This window comes from Anguilla anguilla, chromosome 16 (assembly GCF_013347855.1).
Source record: "Anguilla anguilla isolate fAngAng1 chromosome 16, fAngAng1.pri, whole genome shotgun sequence".
Taxonomy (NCBI): domain Eukaryota; kingdom Metazoa; phylum Chordata; class Actinopteri; order Anguilliformes; family Anguillidae; genus Anguilla; species Anguilla anguilla.
This window is the reverse complement of record NC_049216.1, coordinates 32,630,736-32,654,175: the sequence shown is the minus strand read 5'-3', so window position 1 is coordinate 32,654,175 and position 23,440 is coordinate 32,630,736. Positions and strand designations below refer to the sequence as shown.

General features: G+C 45.2%; 1 protein-coding gene across 8 annotated transcripts in view; it reads right to left on the bottom strand.

Moving 5' to 3' along the window:
- Positions 1-23,440, bottom strand: part of LOC118214879 (protein inscuteable homolog) — a 65,590-nt gene that overhangs the window by 18,181 nt on the left and 23,969 nt on the right. For all 8 annotated transcript variants that reach the window (XM_035395156.1, XM_035395158.1, XM_035395160.1 and 5 more), the window contains 5 exons: positions 14,868-15,234; positions 11,154-11,206; positions 10,044-10,167; positions 8,203-8,316; positions 4,084-4,209 (listed from right to left, as the gene is read on the bottom strand). In XM_035395156.1, the coding sequence (XP_035251047.1) occupies positions 4,084-4,209; positions 8,203-8,316; positions 10,044-10,167; positions 11,154-11,206; positions 14,868-15,234 (784 nt within the window). The remainder of the gene's footprint in view (positions 1-4,083; positions 4,210-8,202; positions 8,317-10,043; positions 10,168-11,153; positions 11,207-14,867; positions 15,235-23,440) is intronic.

The following is a 23,440-nucleotide window of genomic DNA, read 5'->3' as shown; positions in this document are numbered from 1 at the left end:
TTCCGTTACATCACCTTTGGCTGTGCTTCACACAGCGCCCTCTGTTGGTGCAAAGCTGCAGTGGAGACATGCTCGGAGTTTGCTTGTTTAATGCATAAGGCATTGTAACACTTTCAATAGCTGCCAAAAAACACAGCCCTGCTGCTTCTGAAAGGCCTGGACCTACAAGCCATATTGAAACATCACAGATGACGTAATGGCTGTCTGGAGAAAGTTGGGAGCGCACAGAAGGCTGTAAAAGGCTGGAACTGCTGCTCTGCAGAGTTGACTCGTTACAGCTTAAACAGAAACGTATGTGGTGATAACTCCTATTCACCACAAGGGGGCGGTGTTGGACAGACAATGTCTCACTGCCTTTCGTTACGAGCGCAGTCTTTTGTAATGTGCGCTTCGGATGGAAGTTAAAGCAATCCGGAGTCCGGCGATTGTGAACCAGACCATTCCGACTCATTCAGTCACTCAATGCAGCCAAACGGAATACAAATGGCAATAAAAATGTGTCTACAATATTTTTACATCTTAAATGCAATTGCAATGCATATTGCTGCATGTATACTCTGTATTTTAGTTGAGTTAACTAATCAGAATTGATCAATTCACAGTAAAAATTCACACAAATAAAATCAATGTTTTAAAAACATTTTTCTTCTAGTGGGTTGCAGTTCTCAGGGTCAATACATTTCAACCCACTCAATATTCAAACTAAAGTTACGCGCTTGTCCTGAACAAACAATTCTGTTCAAAGTAGATGCAGTAGCTCCACACATATATTATTTATATCATTGTGTTTTTCCCTGTACCATTCTCTCCTCACATTTGACGTTGCCTCGATTGTCAGAACCACAGTGACGCTGGTGCCCCAAACTCGATCTTCAGAACCATGATGACACTCGCGACCCAAACTCGATCGTCAGAACCACGATGACACTCGCGACCCAAACTCGATCGTCAGAACCACGATGACGCTCGCGCCCCAGACTTGATCGTCAGAACCACGATGACGCTCGCGCCCCAAACTCGATCGTCAGAACCACGGTGACGTGCAGTAACCTGCCCTCTCCCTCTCCTCCGGAAACAACATCACACTCCTCTTCAAACTTTCCACACTTTTTTTTCTTCTTTTTTTTATACACAAACTTCGCTCCTCTCCTCTTAAAGGAGCCACAGCCTCCTCATTACAGCCCCCTCCACACAGGGAGAAGAGCTGAGCTTCCCCCCCCCGCCCCAGCCCCCCAGCCCCCACCACACAGGGAGAAGAGCTGAGCTCTCCCCCCCCACCCCAGCCCCCCACCTGCTACCTGGACTTCATTTAACTGCACTTCACAGGGGCGGGGGTAGGGGGGTGTCCTCAGTGCACCCAGTACACTTGACTTGGGACCAACGTTTTACAAACCACACTTCAGTCAGTAAAAACGAACGCAGAGGCCGTGCCGAATCGCGTCTTCCCAGAGCTTCAGAAAGCGACGCTAATAAAGGGTAAATTAGCGGAAGACGGGAGAGAGAGGATCCGGGAGGCAGGTGTCTTTCTCAAGGCTCAGCGATCGAGAGCGTCTTCGTCTCGCACCGGCTGCCGGAACCCTCCTCCTCCCGAGACCGTGTGAATAAACAGACTCTACCTGTCGCTTTCACACCTGACAGACTCTACCTCTGTCGCTTTCACACCCGATGGCTCTCCTGCTCCAAGCTGCCGCGTTTGTCAGACGAGGAACGAGAGCTGTTCATTTATTTATTTTAAAAATAATTCTCCTGTTTTTTAAAAATGAAACCGACTGTTAACATTATTGCGCATGCCACAATCACACCACGGGTTTCTTCAGTAACCTGAACAAGGAGAAAACATGTAAAACTCTGTACAATTCAGCCAGCCTTCCTTCAAAGGAGTTCATAAACTTAAGTTTGGAAGATCCGCATCACACTCATCACCAGTCAACACAGGATACAAAATGTGAAACACTCAGAAGGGCTGAATCCCTTCAGCAACATGTGACTAAGACTTCCCTCATAGCCTCCACACCATTCCAGTGCCACAGACGTGTACCATTGGCCACGCCCCCTCTAAAGCCCCCCCAAAGAGGAGGAGCTACAAAGGCCCCAGATCACCATAGCGATACCGCATGATTTCTTTACACTGCCAAGCTATTCAACTCCATATTCCTTACATTGAAAAGTTACAGTCTGCTAAGTATTGCATCTGAAAACATTCCCATTTGGTCCAATGTGGGAAGATTTAGGAAGGGGTCTGGCCAAGGAAAGAAGATAAAGATAGTCTAACACTTCACTGGAAACGCCCGTTACCGACCAGACCCTCCTGCAGTCACAAAACAGAGAGGACAGAGGGGAGCCAGGAACTCACTATCTGGTGAGTTTATAGAATCTACAAGTGCAGTATCTCAACCCATTATATGGAATGCTCACGCCCTACACATTCAAGGACTGTGATTACTGAATATCACACGCACAAATGACTCAAGCTGCGTTTTAATCACGTACGTAAAATGTCCCGCAGACATTATATAACCACTGCGTGTTCTTCTGAAGAGCCAAGGAAGAAGGAATGAAAGTTAAGTTCTCTGTTCACAGCTTGCTTACATAATGCTAGAACATACATCATAAACACTGCATGCATACTTCAAACATGCACATAGAAAAAGGGACAAAAAGAAAAAAAAACTCATGACCGTAGTATTTCTCTGGAAGGAAATATTTGGAATTTATTCATTTAAATTATTTTTAAATATAATAAAAATATTTGTTTACCTTATCATACATTATTCTCACACAAATGATATGCACAACACCGTATTATGCAGCAAACCACATCCTTATATAGTTTGGATGCAATTCCATGACTTTTAAATATCATGAAACACAAAATAACTCACAGTCTACAAGGGAGCAATTAGGAAACACTGCATTTCAGGGAATGAATTTAGATTTTGTACTGGGCGAGCACTTAACTAAAATAAGAAGATCAATATGTATTATCTGTCCCGGGGAACTGCCTCACTAGTGATCTTAATGTCTCCTTAAACACAAACACCTCTCTCAAACTCCGAGCTGTGTGTGTGCCAAAACTTTACCGTTACACTTTAAAACAAACAAGACAACTCAAAAAATAAATGCTCTCGAGCGACTAGAAACAGGATTTTGTGAATGGCATTAACCTGCGACGGTATTCCAGTAGGAGACAAGGCCCTGCTGATATATTAAACGCACGCTGCTTTGGCTCTGGTTCGCACAGAGCAGACACAGTGGAGGTTTTCCCCTGTAGTCTCCTGGATGAAAAGGGATTGCTCATTGAGAAAATAAACCCGCATGCTATGTAAACACAGGGGCCACACAAGCGGCAGCTCTTTCCCCTGTGTGCTGTCTGGACTGCACAGGACCGGACTGGACTAGACTGGACTAGACTGCACTGAACTGGGCTGGACTGGACTGGGCTGGGCTGGACTGGACTGGACTGGGCTGCACTGGACTGGACTGGGCTGCATTGAACTGGGCTGGACTGGACTGCACTGAGCTGCCTCACTGGACTGGACTGCACTGGACTGGGCTGCCTCACTGGACTGGACTGGACTGGACTGGGCTGCATTGAACTGGGCTGGACTGGACTGGGCTGGGCTGGGCTGGGCTGGGCTGGACTGGACTGGACTGCCTCACTGAACTCCCGTCCCACTATAACACGTGTGTGCACCCACTGGGGAACACCCTGATTTTGGGGGACCGAGGATTTGGGTTGGGGAGAAGGGGGTTGTTAATGGATGAAGGTGTAGACTATGTTACAGTAAGCTTAAGAGGGGGTAATTAGAATGAGGATATCACAAACAGGTAGACAAACCCCTCCCTCTTCCCAAAAAACACCCCCGCTCCTCTAGCCAAACCACTCCCTCCTCCAGTCAAACACCTCTCTGCCCACTCCAGACACGCCCTTCTAATGAAGCTCCGCCCCACTCTAGACACGCCCTTCTAATGAAGCTCCGCCCCACTCCAGACACACCCCTCCAGTTAAGCTCCGCCCCACTCCAGACATGCCCCTCCAGTGAGGCTCCGCCCCGCTCCAGACACACCCACTTGCTCTCATACCTTCTCCAGCTGCTTGATGCCCTCTTCCACACAGCAGATGGAGGCCACCGTCCGCAGGGCGTGAGCGTACAGGCAGCTGAAGCAGTCCTGTCTGCAGATCTTGAACAGGGCCACTACCGCCCCCTCCTGGAGAGAGTGAGAGAGAGAGACGTGCGTGTGACATCACTCGTAACAGCCACACTGAAGGATCCCCCCCTCCCCCATTTCACCACACACAGATGTAAAGGTCATGCAGTAGTGTAGTGGCTAGAGTCCTGAGTGTACTGGGTTTGAGCCCAAGATAATCTGCGGAGGCAAAGACTGTTCACTTCCACGACACCAGTACAGAGCGACGCAACAGAAGCATCATCAGATTCCAAGATTACAGGCACAGGCAGGAAGGAAAAAAAACATTCACACAGTGTCGTCTTTTACCTTCAGCAATACTACCTGATTTAAATTCAGGTGCGCAAAACACCATTTCACTCTGTGCTTTCTTTAGGCAACAGGTTTGAAATGATCTGAGAAAAGCCCAATATAAACATAAAGAATTATTATTATTATTATTATTATTATTATTATTATTCTTATTATTGTTATTATTATTATTTTCTGCAAGACCAGGACTACAGCAGGATTCTGCAAAAATCCCACCAATCGTCCTCTGTAGGAGTGAGGAACAGAATGTGGGTGGATTGCTCATATTGGCAAGTGTGGAAAATATTTACTGTCACAAGAGAAACACAGTCAGAATTCATATAAATCAATCTGTCTGTTTTTCACCAGTGTCTCCCACGGTGACACAGTTTCCAACTCTCTCCCAGCAAATAACTATTTCTGATCTGAAACAGAACCACATGCAGGTACGTTTCAGCAGTAATAATAGTGATAACGATAATAAAAGGAGAATAAGATGAAGAAGAGGAAGGAAGAAGAGGAGAAGTAGGAGAAGATCATACTCAGTCCTTCGTATTTTCACAGTCTCTGTATAAAAATGTGACCGCAGATAGATATGCCCTTATACTCAGCCCAGAAACAGAGATTGACAGATTTACCCATGAGGCAAGCGCTACCATTATCTTAATAGGCCATAATTTTCAGCTGACAGAGCTCGCTCTCATTGATATTAAAGGAAAACTATACAGGATTTCTTAGCCTGTGTTTACAATTACAAATAAAAGAGACAGAGCATTGTACATTTTTAGTTTTCATGTAAAAATTCCCGAATACCTAAAAGCATTACTAAATGTTTCCCATGCTGTAAAACAAAAATATGTTCAGACGAAATATGTTTTTTTTTTGCGGTCCATGACTTTTTGGAATCAGCAAGCCTACGGGAGTAAAACATTTCTCTACAGTGAGACGTATTTCTCCTGTTTTAAATCGGGGGAGGGACCTTTAAATAACATCTGGCATGAAAAAAGACAGAGAGAAAACATGGGTTTTGGCACAGGTTCAGCACTTCAAGAATAATATTTCAGAGTCCCATAATTTAGCCGAGGTTTGAGACCACACGCACTTCTGCTTTCTTCATCTCTCACTCTCCTCTCTCCCTCCCTTTCCCTCCCTCCATCCTTCCATCTCTCTCTTTCGCTCTCTCTCTCTCTCACACACACACACACACAGTTGTTCCCTGGGGTGTCACACTTCCACTTCATTAGAACCACCCAAGCAATTTCTAACACAAATAAATTAATATGCAAATGTCTGCAAGCTCAAAGGAAAATGCTGTCATGCACAGAGCAATGCCTTTTTGCATGAGTCAGTGAACACTTTAAAAACACACGATGCAATGGACAAACACGGACCCTCAAATTTCTCCAAACAGTCGTTGAATTTTTTTTTATCAAGCCATGGAGAATCCTGTTGATTAAAATGAATAATACAAAAAGCAGGACAGCAGGAAAAGAGCTCTTTGCTTCTTTGGGTGAAAACGGATCCTTTTGCTAGTGTCTACCGGTACTTTCTCCGTCTTTAGGAGCCTAAATGAATAATTCATGTGAAAGTCTGCTTCCATTAACCTGATGGGCTTTCTGGAGTTTTCTGGATGTAAAATAATGAATTAAACAATTCATGTGATCCGAATTATTAGTGGACAACAACTGCTTGTTGCATAATTCTATGTAACCTCTCTTTGGAATGACATTGTTTGACAGGCAAATTAATGTTGGAATACTCAGAAATTTTACATTAGTGTCTATGGAGGATGGGCATAAATCCCGCCTCATAGCAAAACAGGCCTAACTGATTGGTTTAAAGTCTTTCTGGTATTGTTGACAGACGACTCTAGCTAACATAGACACATCTCAGCGATTAAAATGAGTTGAGGATTTTAAATTCAAAACCAAAGTAGCCTGATGAAAGCTGGCCTGACTAAAAATCCACCAGAATCACTCCCCCATTTACTCTCATTCTTCAAAGCCACAGCAGACGTCATACAAAAAGCTGAATTATTGAACAATAATATGTTGGAAATGAGTGCCTCTTCTACTATGTGGTAAAAAATGTTGAAGTTTTCAAATATATCACACAATATGCATACATACAAACTCCCACACACACACACACGCACACACGCACGCACATTCATGCATACACCATCTGTCCACACAAACAAACACACATACTGTATATCCCCCACAAACAGTCACAGAAAACAGTCACTTCTTGCAGATAGGGGAATTAGCTGGCCATGAAAAAATACCATAACAAACACACAAATCCATTAAGACATTCCCACGTAACATTCCAATTTCTTATGTTTGACTTCTGATGCACCGAGTAGACCCTTTATGAGCATAATTATCAGAGGAATAATTGAAAAACCCATTTATTCTTTTTTCTGAGGTCAGTGAAAGAGAGCTCCTGTTCGCTCTTCAACAAGAGCGTGCAATCTAACTAAAGTAGATCTCATTCCGACTTGCTCTCTCAATTCAACCTAATGTACTGAGATACACTGAACCCTCATTATTTCTGTAATCATACACTCTCTAAATCTATCGCTCCCATTGTCGATAACACACAAGTATCATGTGTCACACTTCATGATAACTGAAGGAAAAAAAATCTCATTTTTGACCAGCAAATCCTATGGTCTTTTCATTTTTCCAAAGCTCAATGCAGGAATTGATTTGCGAGAAGCTGTTGGTTTGCCGTCTTGCCAAAGGAAACTGTAAAAGAACTTTGATTACATTAACACACACACACACACCAAAGACTGAAAGAAAACATTTATTTTTACTAACTACACAGAAAGGACTTCAAGCAGCCAGGTTTCTAACAGCTGTTAAAATTCATAATCTCTTAGGTCAAGGGTTTTTGTTTTTTTAAAATATTGAAGTACTAAAAATGAGGTGGCCAGCCAAGTTTGAAGGTGCTAATTGAGAAATCGCTTTTCAAACTTCCATAGGAAAGCGTGTACTGTTTCCCCACAAAAACAACCGAAGGAAGGCCTTCAGGGTCAGTAAGGCTGCACTGTGCTCTGCTAGTTGCCATCAGGGATCAAATAGCAAGTTAGATTCTCACTAACAGCTGGGCCAGAGTGGAAACTTTGCGATAATGAAGACGATGACGAGCAGAGAGAAAAAAAGGGCCAGTAAACTGGTCCCTTCCGGAAGGAGCCGGGCGGTAATGGGAGGGGGCTGGCATTGATCGGTGGATGGATACGCGTGGGTTTACTTTAATGAAAGCCCAGGAAGAGCCTTATCACACACACGCGCGCGCGCACACTGAATACGCCGTTTGGATAACGGCAGCTGTGACCCGGTGCTTTAAGTGGTCCTGCTTATCAAGATGGCACAAGGGCTTCAAACACAAAAGGGCACGGGGGGTGGGGGATGGAGTGGGGGCAAGTCAGACCTGACACAAGGGCAAAAGTGTCAGTTAGAAAGTAGAGCGAGAGCGAGAGAGAGAGAGAGAGAGAGGGATGGAGGGAAAGAGAAAGAAAGACAGAGAGAGAGATGGAGGGAGAAAGAGACCGAGAGAGAGGAAGGATGGAGGACAAAGGAGAGGATGGAGGAAGAGAAACAGAAAGATGGAGGGAGGGAGAAAGAGACAGAGATGGAGGGAGAGATACAAAGAGAGATGGAGGGAGAAACAGAGAGGGGGGGCGGGGTCACCGAGTGGGCGGGGCTGACTAACCTTGGCGATGATGCTGCACAGTTGGGGGCCGTCCTGCGTGAGGGACAGCAGGCTGCTGATGGCGGTGCCGATGGTGTACACGTTGTCCGAGGTCTCGATCTGTCTGATCAGGATCTGGAGAGGCCCAGAAGCTCAGTCACAAAGGGAAAACGCTGAGACATCCAGAACCATAAGGCTGAGATACGCAGGACCACAGGGCTGATAGGCTTTGTGTGTCCATTCCTGGTTCAGTTAATGACCGCATTTCCACTGCTTCATAAAAAGGCAAAATGCATTTCTTTGAGTATATGATATTATAACTGCATTGCACAGCTGATTAGAATGAACAGCAATGCCAAGTCTATGTTGGATCATCTGGCCTTACTGGAGTGCAATCACAAATCACACCAGGGGGTCGGGGTCCTCCAATCAAAAACCACACTTAGGGGGTCAGGATCGTCCAATCACAAACCACATCAGGGGCTCACAATCCTCCAATCGCAAACCACACCAGGGGCTTGGGTTCCTGACACAGTCTGAAAACCACTGATGGACAAGGAATTGCGTTTGCAGCTCAAGAGTTTACAGGTTCAAATCCCAGGTGTGTCGATGCACCCTGGAGCAGGCTGCTTAAGTGAAATAAGCACCTGCATAATCTAGCCCCGTCTGCATCAGTCAGAGATAAGGCCGTTCGCTAAGCAGGTAAACGATTTGAAATGAACGGTTCGCTCTGCCGAAGGACGGATCAATTTCCGATGAGCTCCGGTCAGACGTTTCAGCTTTCATATCCCATGTAATTTGAGTCTCTGAGCAAATTAGGGAAATGGCATATTTTTTTTTTACTGCCCACAGCGTGGATTTAAACTTAACAGTAAAGCCAGGCCTAATTACTTTCCTCGTCTTTGAACGCTGCCTGTGTTATACACAGCAGAGTGATCTCTCAGAAAACGCCAGCCGCCACTCTCTCTCTGTTTCTGCTCTCTGATATTTATTTGTTTATTTATTGTTTTAACTGTCACTGGTGATTTGCTCGAGGCTTGCGTTTCTGCACCAGTAAACCCCGCAGGGACCGCCGCAGCCCCCAGGGGGCGCTGTCCTACCGAGAGGTTCCATTTGGATGGGCGGAGCTGGAACCGCTGTCAGTCAGCCGGAATCTGAGGAGGTTAGCATTTGTGTGCCGACGGGACCCCCCCCATGGGGAACAAACCCCCGTCTGCTATCGATGGCGCTCCTCGCTGTACCTCTTCGGTTTTAGTCCTGGGGGAGGACACTTTCTCCCCCATAGCTCCTTTCATTTAGTGACACCTGTATAATAAAGGACTTCCTGTCCTGTCATATCCTACCTGACCTGCATGCTCCAGGCAACTGTTTGAACAGAGCTGATGTCCCTCATAAACAAACCCCTACCCCACCCCTACCCTCCAACCCCAGCCCCTGGTTTTCCATCATCAAGCAAAACTTTCAGCTGACATTGGGTAGGCCCTGGACAGGAATCCTGATGCATTATTGAAGCACACAAATCCTGACAAAGGCTTAAATCTAAACGTAAAACTGCACAGCTATTAACTGTATAATGTATTCTGTTATATTTTTACACGCTGGACATGTTGGTTTGGCAGTCGTGTTGCATGTTTGAAATGCACACGTCACATTCATAAATGCAGCTGGATTCCTTTACCCTCAGTGTGATTTGCATCGACGCGTCTCAACCAATCCGTCTCCTTCAGGAAGTGCCGACTACATTTATATCGCACCGTTGCTAAAGAGCTGATAAACGGCTCAGCAGCCTTTCAACGATACAAAAACACATCGTAGATCTTGGGGAGGATTGGTTGGATAGGAGCAGAGATGACAGCCCTCACCTGCACCTCATTGGCCAAGGCCATGTCAATCATTTGGCTGAACGAGTCGCTGACGTCCGTCAGTATCTCATGGATCGCCTCCTTCATTGATGACAGGAAATACTCGTCTTCTGTATGTACACACCTGTGGACAGAGAAACAGGCTGAAGGGACCACGGTAGCTACTGCCCTGTAATATGAACCACATCAGACCTGGGTCACATACTGGTGCATTGGAACCAATGAAATACGCTCAAAAAGTGCAAACCCCGCCTTCTGGTAATATTGGCAGGTTCAATTACACCAGGCAAGATCAACAGAGCACAGAAAAGTATTTGAATCCAAAACACACATGTATTTGACCCAGGTCTGAATCACATACATCTCCCACGTTCAGCTACGTTACATTCACATTAACTCACTTAGACAGGTGCTCTTGTATATACAAGAGCAATCACAAAGGTTTGGGTAAAGACCAGAGACCATATCGAGTCATCAGTGTTACAGCCAATAGCAGTAGTCTGTACATAAACATGGTGGTAAATGCTATAGTAGAATTAGGGATATAGAGCTTTAAGAAGCAAGCGGATGGGTTTGAGGGTACAGTGTTCGATGTAGCATAAATAAGGCTAGCAAAGACATGCTAACTGCTCAGAGTACAGCATTCAGCTGTAACGTTAACAGAGAGCAGTGCGCGTCAGCTCATTCAGAAAGTCTCTGGCTAGACTTTCAAAAATGCTTCACGAATCATTCTCCGTGTGACACGACACACAGGGGAACAATTCCGTTTTTTAGCGAGTGAAAGCAGCGCCATTTCGCTTACAGCAAAAAATAAAATCTACGGAGTTCGATTTGTCAGTGCATTCCAAGTCTCACGGGGGAAACTCTTCATTGCCTATCTGGAATGATGTACGTTGTATTACACACAGGAGAGTACTGCGTGGTAGTGAATCTGCAGCCTTTGGTCACAGGGATGAAATACAATAACATCTTCAGCGACTCTTAGGGCTGCTATATTACAAGTACATGTGTGTAACATAGCAGAATTGTTAAAAAGGACCCTATTGGAGCAGAGACGGCCCATTATTCCGGATGGGCATGATGAGAACATGGCAGGGACTTGAGGGGTACCTCTCTGTGATGGCTGTCAGCTCCATGCATTTTTCCAGCAGGGATTTCTCATACTGCAGAGAGAAGGGAAATGAGTGTAACTCATAGCTGCACATAAACATAGAAAACTAGCCCAACTTTGATTTAGCCCAACACGCTATGCCCAGCAGTGTAGTAACAAGGCTTAGGGAAAAGAACCTGTAAATCTGAGGTTGCAGGTTTAAGTCCCATGTGAGACACTGCTGTTGGACCCTTGAACAAGAGACTCAACCTGAATTGCATCAGTAAACTATCCAGCTGTATAAATGAACGATACGTAAAAATGCAACATGTGTCAACTGCTATTAAAATAGAATCAGGGTTTCTAGAAACAGAGGATTTTAGAACAGTATGACGAAAATGGCACATCTGACAGCACTGATTTTGTATGTACAAGATAAGAGTCAGGACCGACTCCGTGTAGAAAATATGACAGTACTGACTTGTGTAAAATCATATTAAAGATCAGATAGTACTGACTTTGTCTGTAAAGATCAGACTCAGTACTGACTCTACATGCAGAAAATACATTATGACAGTACAGACCCTATCTGTAAGATATGACAGCACTGACCGCATGTAAAAGATCTGACGGGACGGACTTTGTCTGTAAACGATCCGAGTCAGTTCTGGCTGTACATGTGGGAGATACGACAGTACTGACTCTGCATGTAAAACGGAAGAACTGCGGTCTGTAAAGCTATTTTTGAACGCGCATTTGTATTCTCAAATAGCATCAGATTAGATCAGACGCAGCAGGAGACAGCATATATACATTTGTTATTTTTAGGGTCTGGCTCCCGGACAAAACGGAAATTTTCAATATTAGAACAAAGCCTTGTTGTAAAAAATGTTGTTAATCATTAATGTATTTAAACGCATTGATGTAGAGCAGCCACAGAGAAAACCACAAGGAACCAGGGCAAGAGCACTGCATTAAAATAAATCCATATTCAACCCCCAATCCAGCGTAAAAAGGAAAAGGAGCCACTCTCAGGGACCCAGGCCTGACATTAGCTGAAGTGGCCTTTCTGCTACAGAGGGACAGATTACCGCAACGGCCAAGGACACTTCATCCATAACCGCGGAGGCTTGATTTCATTCCGTTTGTTCAGCATTAAATTCCCTCCGATTCCCTCCCGCCAATTATTAAAATGGCCTCCGGTGGCGGCGGCAGCGATGCAGCTGACCGGCTCAAGCAGGAAGTGAGGTAATGCAGCAAATCAGTAAACATAACGTGTATTTTTTTTTTAAAAACCCAAATTGCTAATTAATACCCAATGCTTATTCGGTGGGCGGAAGAAAAAATAAAAACAATAAAAAACAAATGACTGAACTGACCGTGTGTAACCAGAAAAACATTTTAATGGATAGTAAGTGCATCGAATTATGATTGAGCTGTGCATGAGCTAATTGGGTCCTGATAGTAAAAAAAAAAAAAAAAAAAAAAAAAAACCCATTGGACTAAGGTTGTGATCTTTACACTTCAGTGGGCCCCCGGTACGTCTGGGTAATTTGTCGGACGCACACGGACAGTATATTTTTTTTGTTCCATTTCACGGCTTATTGACATTGGAATGTGAATAGCCGAAGAGTGATGTAAAAACTGTGAGTCACAGCGTTTAATTTAATGGGTCATGAGTTTGTCGCTGCTCGAAAAAATCCGGGATTTAGCGCGACCGGGTTCGGAATGTCTGTCGTGTCGAGATTCCGCTGCACACCGCACTGGGCTTCACGCTCAGTAACACGGAGTAATAAACGTTAACAAATGTAGCGGTTTTTAAAAAAAAAAAAAGATTTAATTACATTTTTCTTTATTTCCAGCTATCTTTTCAGCAAAGTCTTGGTGACGGACGGGCCGTAGTGTTTATGGTGTGCATGTGTTCTGTGTCCTTCAGATGTCCTGCAGCACACAAGCCAAGCCCACCCTGGAAGCGTGTTTTTGGGAAGAAGGCCTGCCGTGCTCACGGGACAAGGGGGTTCAGACGTGTGTCACGCGTGTCAGGTACCCTCACAGGAGCCTTTCGCACAGAAAAATCACACGTGTCCAGACACGAGGTGCTAACAGACTGTACGTCAAAGCATAGGAAATACAACAGCCAAGCACTAAACTGGACTATATTTCCACTTCCCAGGTGAAAGAACCTGTTTTTTTTTTTGCCAAAATACACAGTGCCAAGACAAGCATAAAGGGAGGCAGCGAGAGACCAGACACCAAACACCTCCCCCTGTGCTTAAACTGAGGCAGACTTACAATATTCACATACGTAAGACCTGTTGATACAGCTGGACACTTACTGAAGAAATTCTGGCTAAATACATTGCTCAAGGGTACGACGGCAGTGTCCGAAGCAGGGGAGCAAATCGACAACCTCAGAATTGCGCCATTACCCAAACACTGCTGTCGTAGACGAACTAAAAAATCATACCGTACTGCCAATTTCAAATGACTCTTCTTGTAAAATTAGCCCTTTCACGTGTGAGATCACAAACATGTGATCAGAATGTTCTTAACTGAACATTCTAATTCTGCTGTATCAATCACTGAACGCAATGCAGTTCTACAACACCGACTTAAATTTTTGAACAAACACTTTTAAAAAAAAACCAACCCTTCAAAGGGTTAAGGACTGAATGTGAGCAGTATCTATTTCCAATATTGTAAGTCATTCTGAATGCCAGAGTATGATATTACTAATAATCAGCTTTAAAAGATGAACATAGAAACTATCTGTGACTCCTTCTAGATGAATGAGAAACCCTGAGAAACATTCCTTCTGAAAGAAGTAAAATTATAAAACTCAAATAGTTTCCTTCCTTAACTGCATAATTGTACCTCTTATTGCATTAAACCCGTGCAGAATACATTTTGCAAGCCCAGAACAGAATTCTTGGTTCCCAATTCATTCCTATAAAATTATAGTAAACTTTGCCAACCCAAAATCTGTCTCGTTTCCTGGAATCTTGAACATTATTTTAAAGTCCTTTTTTTTAGTTCAGGAAAGGACTTAGAACATTTTTCCAGTCAAAATGTAATTGAGCTATGGATAGTCATTCGGGTCAGTTTTAACCACAAAGTTAGCAATGTTCAACGAATCCAGCATTTTAGCCCATTCTTAAAATGTTGGTACAGCTGGTAACAGCTACGCATTCTTAACACTTAAGTCTCCCAACTGTTGAAACTGACACTTTCTGATTTGATGCATCTTCTGCAAAGACATTACGAGGCCTGAGAAAAGGAAGCACCGTGGCAAAAGGTATTTTATACCGTAATACAGCTGCAGAACATTCTGTAGTTAAGATGAATGAGAATTTCCTGGAGTTAAGAACCTGAACCTCCTGTATTTCAGAAGCAGAGAGGATGAAAGAAAGGCAGGAGCTGAGTAACTTTGGTGGTAATAAGCATGAGTGCACGGTGAGGACACTGTTGGCTCTAGGACAGTTTGGGGGAACATCCTCCATGTAATGTTACTTCACAACCAAATGCCAACGTTCCCAAACATTCCTCAATATTCCCTAATGTTCCCAAACATTCCCCAATGTTCCCCAAGGTTCCCAAACATTCCCTAAGGTTCCAAATCATTCCTCAATGTTCCCCAAGTTTCCCAAACATTTTCCAGTAGTCCTCCAATGTTTCCTGTATGTTACCTGGGAGGTGCAAAGGGAATGCAGGCCTCTCTCTCCCCCATCTCTTACCTTCTGCATTTCCGCGGGGGAGCTGCGGGTGGCGCTGTACTCCTGTATGAGGGAGTGCACGTGGCAGTTGGCCCGCACGGCGGCGCTGTGCACACGCTGCCAGCGACCCTTCTCCAGCCGCTGGAACATCTTGCCCAGCTCGGTGCTCACGATGAAGGCCCTCTTCAGCAGCGTCTGCAGGCCGTCGCTGGCCCCGCCCCCGCCCCCGGCCCCCTGCTCCCCGGCCCCGCCCACGATCAGCTCCCCCTGCACGTCCTCGTCCACGCCGATGGGCTTGGACTGCAGGATGCACATGCACTCCACCTCCGTCATGTGACGCAGGTCCTCCATCCAGCGCTGCACAGAGTCCACCTGGATCACGTGCTTCCTGAAGGGAGGAAAAGGACACGCCTTCGGGTTGGTGTCACAGGTCATAGGTCACAGAACCTCTCCCAAGGGAACAAAAGGAATAAACTGAAAATCATGTTTTACTCTATTTGGTATGGTTGAGGACATAATCCATAAAAGCCTTAATCCATAAAAGTTTGCACACAGTGTGGAGTCACCAGATTACTTACTCAGAGTCCAGTCCTACAACCAATTACCTACCTGCATCTAGACTCACACCCAATCATCTACTGGCATCTACACTCACACCCAATCATCTACCTGCATCTACACTCACACCCAATCACCTACCTGCATCTACACTCACACCCAATCGCCTACCTGCATCTACACTCACACCCAATCATCTACCTGCATCTACACTCACACCCAATCATCTACCTGCATCTACAGTTATCACCTCCCTGTGTCATTCTGCTTTAATTCCTTTTGTTTTTTTGGGGGGCAGGATGGATTCTAGCACAGGCAGGACAGGAAGAGGGAACCTGCTGCTGGTGGGGATGCCCACCAGGAGTGCGTGTCAATCAATACTGTAGGTCAGAGGTCAACCCACACAGCAGATCAATCGAGGCAATAAAGGGAGAAGAGATGTCCCTCTTTCAGCCCCTGCATTCCACCATGAGGATAATGGATTAATACCACTTGGGTTAAGAAAACAAACATGCCACTCCAGCGTTATACACCATCCCTAATGAGGAGAGGATTTAACAAGGATTCCCCCTGCCCTCAGGGTCTACCTTACCGCGTCATGGAGGAGGAAGATCTATATCAGCAGCAAAACCATTTCCCCTGGGTGCAGCCCAGTCAAATAACCCTCAGGCCATTATTTCTCTCCTACCGGCGCTGACCAATAGCCACCATCGACGATCACTGCCCACCCAATGAACGACAGCAGGGTGACCGCGGGCCTGATGACGTCATCACCATCGGAGAACCCAACTACCGCAAGTGAACATTTGGATAACAACACCATTCGAATATCAGTGACAATTCTCTGTGTAAGCTAAAGGAGTGGTGGCATTTATATGGAGCAACGGTCATCAATTTAATCTCTGGTCCCCAATGGTACAGAGATGGCCATGTCGGACTTAATGGCATATCTGTCATATTTATAACCAAGAGAAATGGACATTGACCTTTTAAACTGTTATCTCTGTGTTCAGGCATCAAGTTTCAGCTTTCAAACAGAGCCAGTAAAACATCGTCATTACTGTTAGGTGGACACATATTTCTGACCTAATCGACAGGCTGCACCCTAATACATATTTGCAGGGTTGCTGTAAATGAGGCCTGTTTTGTTGTTTTGTAATTCATCTCAAAGGACATAAATTACAACGGTAACAACAACACCTGTGGAGCTTCTATAACAGTGCCCAACATGAACACCTGTGAATTGTTATAACACAATACCAATACCCGCCCCCCCCCCCCCCCGAGCGCAGCAATCTCCCCCCTCCCTCGCTAAGGCCACATGTAATAGGGCTGAAATACAAGGGTGACCATGCCCCCCCCCCCCACCCCATCCCAAAAAAGACCTGTTCACTTATGCCCCACAGAGGGGGTGCAGATGGGACAGGTGTCAGAGGAGACAGGAGGCGGGAAGCTGCTCTTCCTCTTCCTCACTCACAGGGGATTATGACATGCCTCAGCCGACAAGTGTCGCCACGGACGCAGCGGATAAGGGCTCCTGCATTATTCATGAGGGCAGCTGGGGTCAGCTGGTTCAAACATCCATCCCACAATCCTCCTCTGTGTGCTCTGAGCTGAGAAATATCGAAATGATCAAACTGCACAAGCACGAGTGCACTCCTCTAACGATGGGGGGCTCTGGTCGTGAGAAAGCCAATTATTCTTCAGTAATTGAGGCACTAAATGGGGGAAAAAAGAATGAGATGAACCAAAATAAAATAAAAAAAACATGATAAATGAAATTAAAAATGGGATATGGAGCATTTATAATATGTTCTACAATAATAAGGTCATTGAAGATGACTATTTCTTTTCTATTTTAACTCCTCCTTCTCAGTTGACAAAATATTTGTGAAATTTTCATAGAAATGATAACGCAACCATCATTTTCAATGCATTTATAAAATATTGTTTTCCCCAATTGGCATCGCATTCTCACCAAGGAACAATGAATCACAAGAAATGAATCTGAAGAAAAGTTACAATATACTCCATGATAATTTGCAAAATGTGGAACCAACTGGCTCCAGCTTCCTAGGGGTGGAGTGGAAGTAGGTTTATTTTTGGAATAGCAGGGCCTATTCCAAATTAAAGAAAAAAGAAAAAGTGGAGTAAACTGCTCCAAAACATAATTATGAGAAAACCTTATTTCCATAGTACCACTAACAAAGAAAATAAGAAAGCATCATAGCATGAACTGGAGAACTAGAAAAGCACAAGGCCTAGACTCTTTAATCAAGTCTTTTCCAAACTGAATGCATCTTAATTTTGTTCTTCCTGCCTTAAATGCCCTGAGGGCTCATATGGTTCTGGAATGCCCTGAGAGCTCATAGAGTTCTGGAATGCCCTGAGAGCTCATATGCTTCTGGAATGCCCTGAGAACTCATATGGTTCTAGAATGCCCTGATGGCTCATATGCTTCTGGAATGCCCTGAGGACTCATATGGTTCTAGAATGCCCTGAGGACTCATATGGTTCTAGAATGCCCTGAGGACTCGTGGGGTTCTGGAATGCCCTGAGAGCTCACCGGTGTTGGAAAGACTTAAAGAAAGAAAGCAAGTGACAATGGGGCCAAGTCCATTTCCAGCAGAGAGCTTGTTAATCCAGTAGCTTGAGTGAATCTAATGGTGGGGTGTTGGTGTTGGGCTCTGTGCAGGAGCCGCCACACTTTTACTGCTAAAAGGTAACTAACAAGATCTGAGCATAGTGCCCCAGCAATGGCACCCGCCCCAGATCGCGTCAAGTGGAAAGGAATTAGTCCTTTAACTGCTCTCTGTCAGGGTTCGCCTGTCTTAATTGCCCTTCATTTGTTTCACAAGCACGCCTGGTGTTTTACGAGCTGCTCCAGGTCGTTTTCCGTTCGCTGAGGGGAGGGGACACTGGAAACGTGCGTGCGCGCACACACACACACAAACACACACCCTCACTCACACACAGCCTCACACACACTCATGCAGTGGACTGCTGCAGCTGACCTCTCCAATAACTCAATATGGTTCTGTAAATGCAATACGATCAAAAATAAGTTTTGCCATAACACTTAGCCAAATTCTCCTCTCATCAATTTGCCGTTGGGTGGCTGCTGGGTCAGTTTTGGATGATAAGCAATATTACTGTGTCTAAGTGCAGGCTTAAGACTGGTAGGCAAAAGCAGAGCTAATGTGGTATTACTGTGAACTCCCATCTACAAGTACTAGCAGTGCGATTACTCCATTGCAATGCAGACATCATAACTCTCTAGTGATGGGTCATTGGATTCTTAGACCGTAAGGAGATAAACTACTCCCAAACACTTGGGATGATAAATATTTACATATGAATGAATAAGAGAAAAAAAAACACAGCAGTCAATTGAATATTGTAGCGAACCGGGCTGTGAAGACGTAACGTTCTTCACCTCGGCCGCGCAGCGGATTTACGGAAAGCGATTACGGAGAGTAGCACTCGAGACGCGCAGGCAGCAATACCTCGCCAGCCGCGTGAGTTCAGTTCGTTTCCGCCGCGCGCAAAACAAGCGCCGTGATTTATGGAACCGCTGGGTGCGGGAACTGCACCCGCGGATTAACCCTTTCGCTGAAACCGCGAAAGGGAAGATCCGTCCGATCGATAACCCTGCGCATCTGGATTAGGACGATTTTCTTTCAAGCGTTTAATCAACCAATTTCTTTCCAGTGTTTTCTAAAAATCCACACTCTCTAATAGATACACCCAAACACAGACTTTTACAGGAGAAGCATCTTCACTTACGTATTTATATCCACTGCCTTCGTAAACAACTGTGACAGTTGAACAAATAAACTGAACAAACATTCAGTTGTCTCAATAATGATAGGTTAAAACTACTGTTCTTGTGCCAAAATCCAAAAAAAAGATAAAACAAAGAGTAGCAAAGAGAAAATGTTTGAAACAGTAGTTGAAGTAGTGTATGAATCAGAACAGCATCAAGTCAGTAGCATAACAAGTGAACACACATTGTAACAGCCATTATTTCAATGGTCTCGAACATTTCATACCTTAATAATATTTCATACCAATAAAATGACAGAAGTAATGCAATCACACAATTATGAGTCTTCTAAGGGCAGTAATCTCTGGTTAACTGATAAGGAAACCACACCAAAGTGTTGATACGTTTCCAGAAGAGGGCACTGTTTGTTATTTAAATTATGCAGAAAGCTCCATGACTTATTCTTAACAAAAACACAACAGGCCAGATCTTCAACTTAATTCACCGTATTGTTACACAACCTTGTTTATTTAGTCCTTCCTAGGCGAAAGGCAGCATTGAATGATTTATACATTTCCATAAGCATCAGCTACGAGCATCTCGGTCATATTTGCGTGTCACAAACTCTGCACTCCGGGAATATGACAGAGCTCCCATCTCAAAATAGCTCCGACTCGCTGCCGATAGGAAAGCTTGACTCACTCACTCACTCACTCACTCAGGGCGAATCACGGAAGTTATCCGTGTTTTTTTTTTTTGTTTTTTTTTTGTCCTACCCTGCTGCAGTACACCCAGTTTTTATTTTATTTATCTCAACACCAAAATTAAGAAGAGATCAATTTCAAAAGAGAATACGGCATGACAGTTTTCCGGAAAAACAAACCGATAATCCTCGTTATCCCAGCCGAATGTGTGCCACGCACGCACTCTAGTCAGGCCCTGCCTTATAATAAACACGTCACCCCCGTCTATTCACGCGCAAGGACACACAATGACATCGTTTAAACCCTATACGAAAAACATCAGAGAAGACTAAATAAAGCAACAGTCGAGTACAGAACTACTGTACAGTACGTGCTGGGTTTTGCGCGGTGCGGTTATTTTGGGGGCTAGCTGTAGCGGTCTGCCGTTGCGTTTCCCAGCGCGGGACGGAAGACAGACACCGAGCCCTCGGAGACGGCGTGGATGGCTGAGCCGCGGCCACCTGTCACCGCTCAAGCGCGGCAGGTGTGTTTCTGCTCTGGGAACGCTAATTGTTCTTTAGCTGTGTGTGTGCGCGTGTGTGTGGGGAGGGGGGCTGCCTCTGCGCTTCAGGATTATACCTGAATATATTTATAAGTAAAGCCGCACAAAAGTTGGAGAATGATTAATCATTCCAGAGTGAAATACGTACTTGACTCAAGACTGAATGGGTAAAATAACTCCACTCCGTGAAGCCATATATGAATGAAAGGAAACCAAAACTCTGAGGAATTAACAATGTCCCCAGGGGTGGAATAAGCTTCCTACTGTGGCCAGGACTGCAGAAACCCTGCCCACCTTCCGACGCAGACTGAAGACGCAGCTCTGCAGACCACACTGTGGCTGTCCTGGCCCTGTTCAGCTACCCTCTTTCTGTGGGGAAATAGGTAGCTGCCATGGGCTGTCCAATGACAGGCTCTCTGTACTTTTGTTTGCAGTTTTAAAGAAAAGATAACTTAGGCACAGTTAGCATTTGCTGCTCATCCATAAGGTACCACCCACAGCTGGCTCTAGGCATATGGATCACCTAGCACCCATGGTATCACCACACTGAACACCAGAACGCTTCAGCAGAACGCACCACTCAACAAACCCCATCTGCCGTTTCATGAGCTTAACAGTCTCGTGAGTACTCCACAGACCTCAGACGATTTGCCCGGGGTAGTAACACACTGTCTAAAGAGTGATGTGACCACAACAGTCCTGTCCTGCATACCAAAAAGTACACAGAAGCGCAAGTCACAGAGGAATATCTTTTTTTTTTACTGTCTAAAGAAGATGGACTCTGAACATCAGGCTTCCATCTCTCAAACGTCCTCCTGGTCAGAACAGGCCCAATCAATAACACAGATCTTCCCTCTACAGAGTGAGAGAGGGGGCTTTGGTCTATAAAGTTAGAGGGGTTCAGAGGGGCTCCAAAAGCTCCCCAAAAACAGAGCCTCTTCTCTCTATTTCCCAGAACTCTGAAGCCCCATCAGGCAGACAAGAAAGCCAATTCAGCAGGGAGGGAAAAAGCTCACCCCACATCTGAAATTAGCCCTCACATATGGCCAACGACAGGCCCCTGTTTGGAAGCATATGTAAGTGTATTACTGTCCGGAACTCTATGCGAAATGCACAATATTAAATCCATTTAATTCTAAACGACTACACAGTCTGTGGGAACAGGCAGACAGGCAGTAATCTGCTTAAGGCTAGCGTGTCCGTTTCACTTACCACAAACGAACACACAAGATACGGAAACCAACGCAAGAAAAATTGATTTCTAGACCCCAGTGTGTCCAATCTCAGCAACAAGACTCAGTAAATATCATATTTTACATTCCACTGCTGATCTCTGTGTGGAGCGGCGTGTCACTCAAACGGCAGCCAATCGATGGGGGCCAGTGGCTTTTATGGTGGTCTCCAGGCTCTGGAAACAGAACGGACACTTTGGGGAATTTTTCGCAGTCCTTTTTAACGAGTCCACCTCCTCCACTCTGAAAGTAAATTAGGTATCGGTCTGATGAGCTGCTCTGGCCCCTCCCTCCTTAAATGCAGACCCCTCCCAAGTCAATCACCAGCCCCTCCCTGCTTACACACGGACCAGTCCTTACTCAAACTCCTGCCCATCGCCTACTCAAATGCTGCCCCCTCCCTACTCAAAAGCTTACTTACTGGTGAAGTCTCTCTCTCTCTCACACACACACACACACAAGCACATGCGCACACAATCGGATGCATTTACGCACACAGACACCCACACAGCAAGCCCAGGAATGTCTAACTGTGACGTGGACTGACAGCACTGTTAAAGTGACTGCAATATGCCCATAAAGGACAGACCTGAATAAGCCTTTTTGTGCCACAGAGACCCAGACAGTGTAGCTACTGTTTAACAGTGGCTAAAGAATATGCTGAAACGTGCATGCACGCAGAAATATTTTACCATAAATATGCTTTGCATATGTCAAGTTACACAATAAGCTGGAAACAAATGAATTTTAAAATGGTCATTTTGCCCACAAGATAAATCTTGCTTAGTTCAAGCATTCCCAAGCAAGCTGGCCTTACACTGACTAACGCACCCTTTGTTTGCAGCTCCTGTTTGAACTGGACATGGAGGGACATCAATCCTTTAATACAGACCATGGAAAACCTCCCCTTTAATACAGACCATGGAAAACCTCCCCTTTAACACAGACCCTTTAAAACAAACCATGGATAACCTCCCCTTTAATACAGACCATGGATAACCTCCCCTTTAATACAGGCCATGGAAAACCTGCCCTTTAATACAGACCATGGATAACCTCCCCTTTAATACAGACCATGGATAACCTCCCCTTTAATACAGAGCATGGATAACCTCCCCTTTAATACAGGACATGGAAAAGGACAGTTCAGCTGCCCCCAGTCTCCCGCACACAGAGATGCACACCACATTCCAGCCACAGAGAACAATGCCATACCTCACATCTCACACAGTGAGGCTCAGATCGATGACACACATCTGTCATCCACATGTTTCCAGAATCTTCCGTGAGGGCTCGCAGGTCTGCCATTGGGGGAACAGTGGCCACCTCCCCTCTCCTACCCTCCCCACCTTCAACCTTTCCCGCACTCCCCCACCCTCTATCCAACACTATCCCCCTCTCCTACCCTCCCCACCATCAACCTTTCCCCTACTCCCCCACCCTCTATCCTACCCTATCCCCCTCTCCTACCCTCCCCACCATCAACCTTTTCCCCACTCTCCACCTCTGTCCTACTCTCTCTTCTGTCCTCCACAGGTTGGAGAACTGAAAGGTTGGAGGCCCAATAAGGCTAATATTGCACATACAGATCATTTCAGACCATTGACACTAATATTACACTTACAGAGCATTTCAGTCTACGGAAGGCTAATATGACACATACAGACCATTTCAGCCTAGCGAAGGCTAATATTACACATACAGACCATTTCAGCCTAGCGAAGGCTAATATTACACATACAGTACAGGACATTTCAGCCTATTGAAGGACGGTAACTTTAGTACATTTCTAT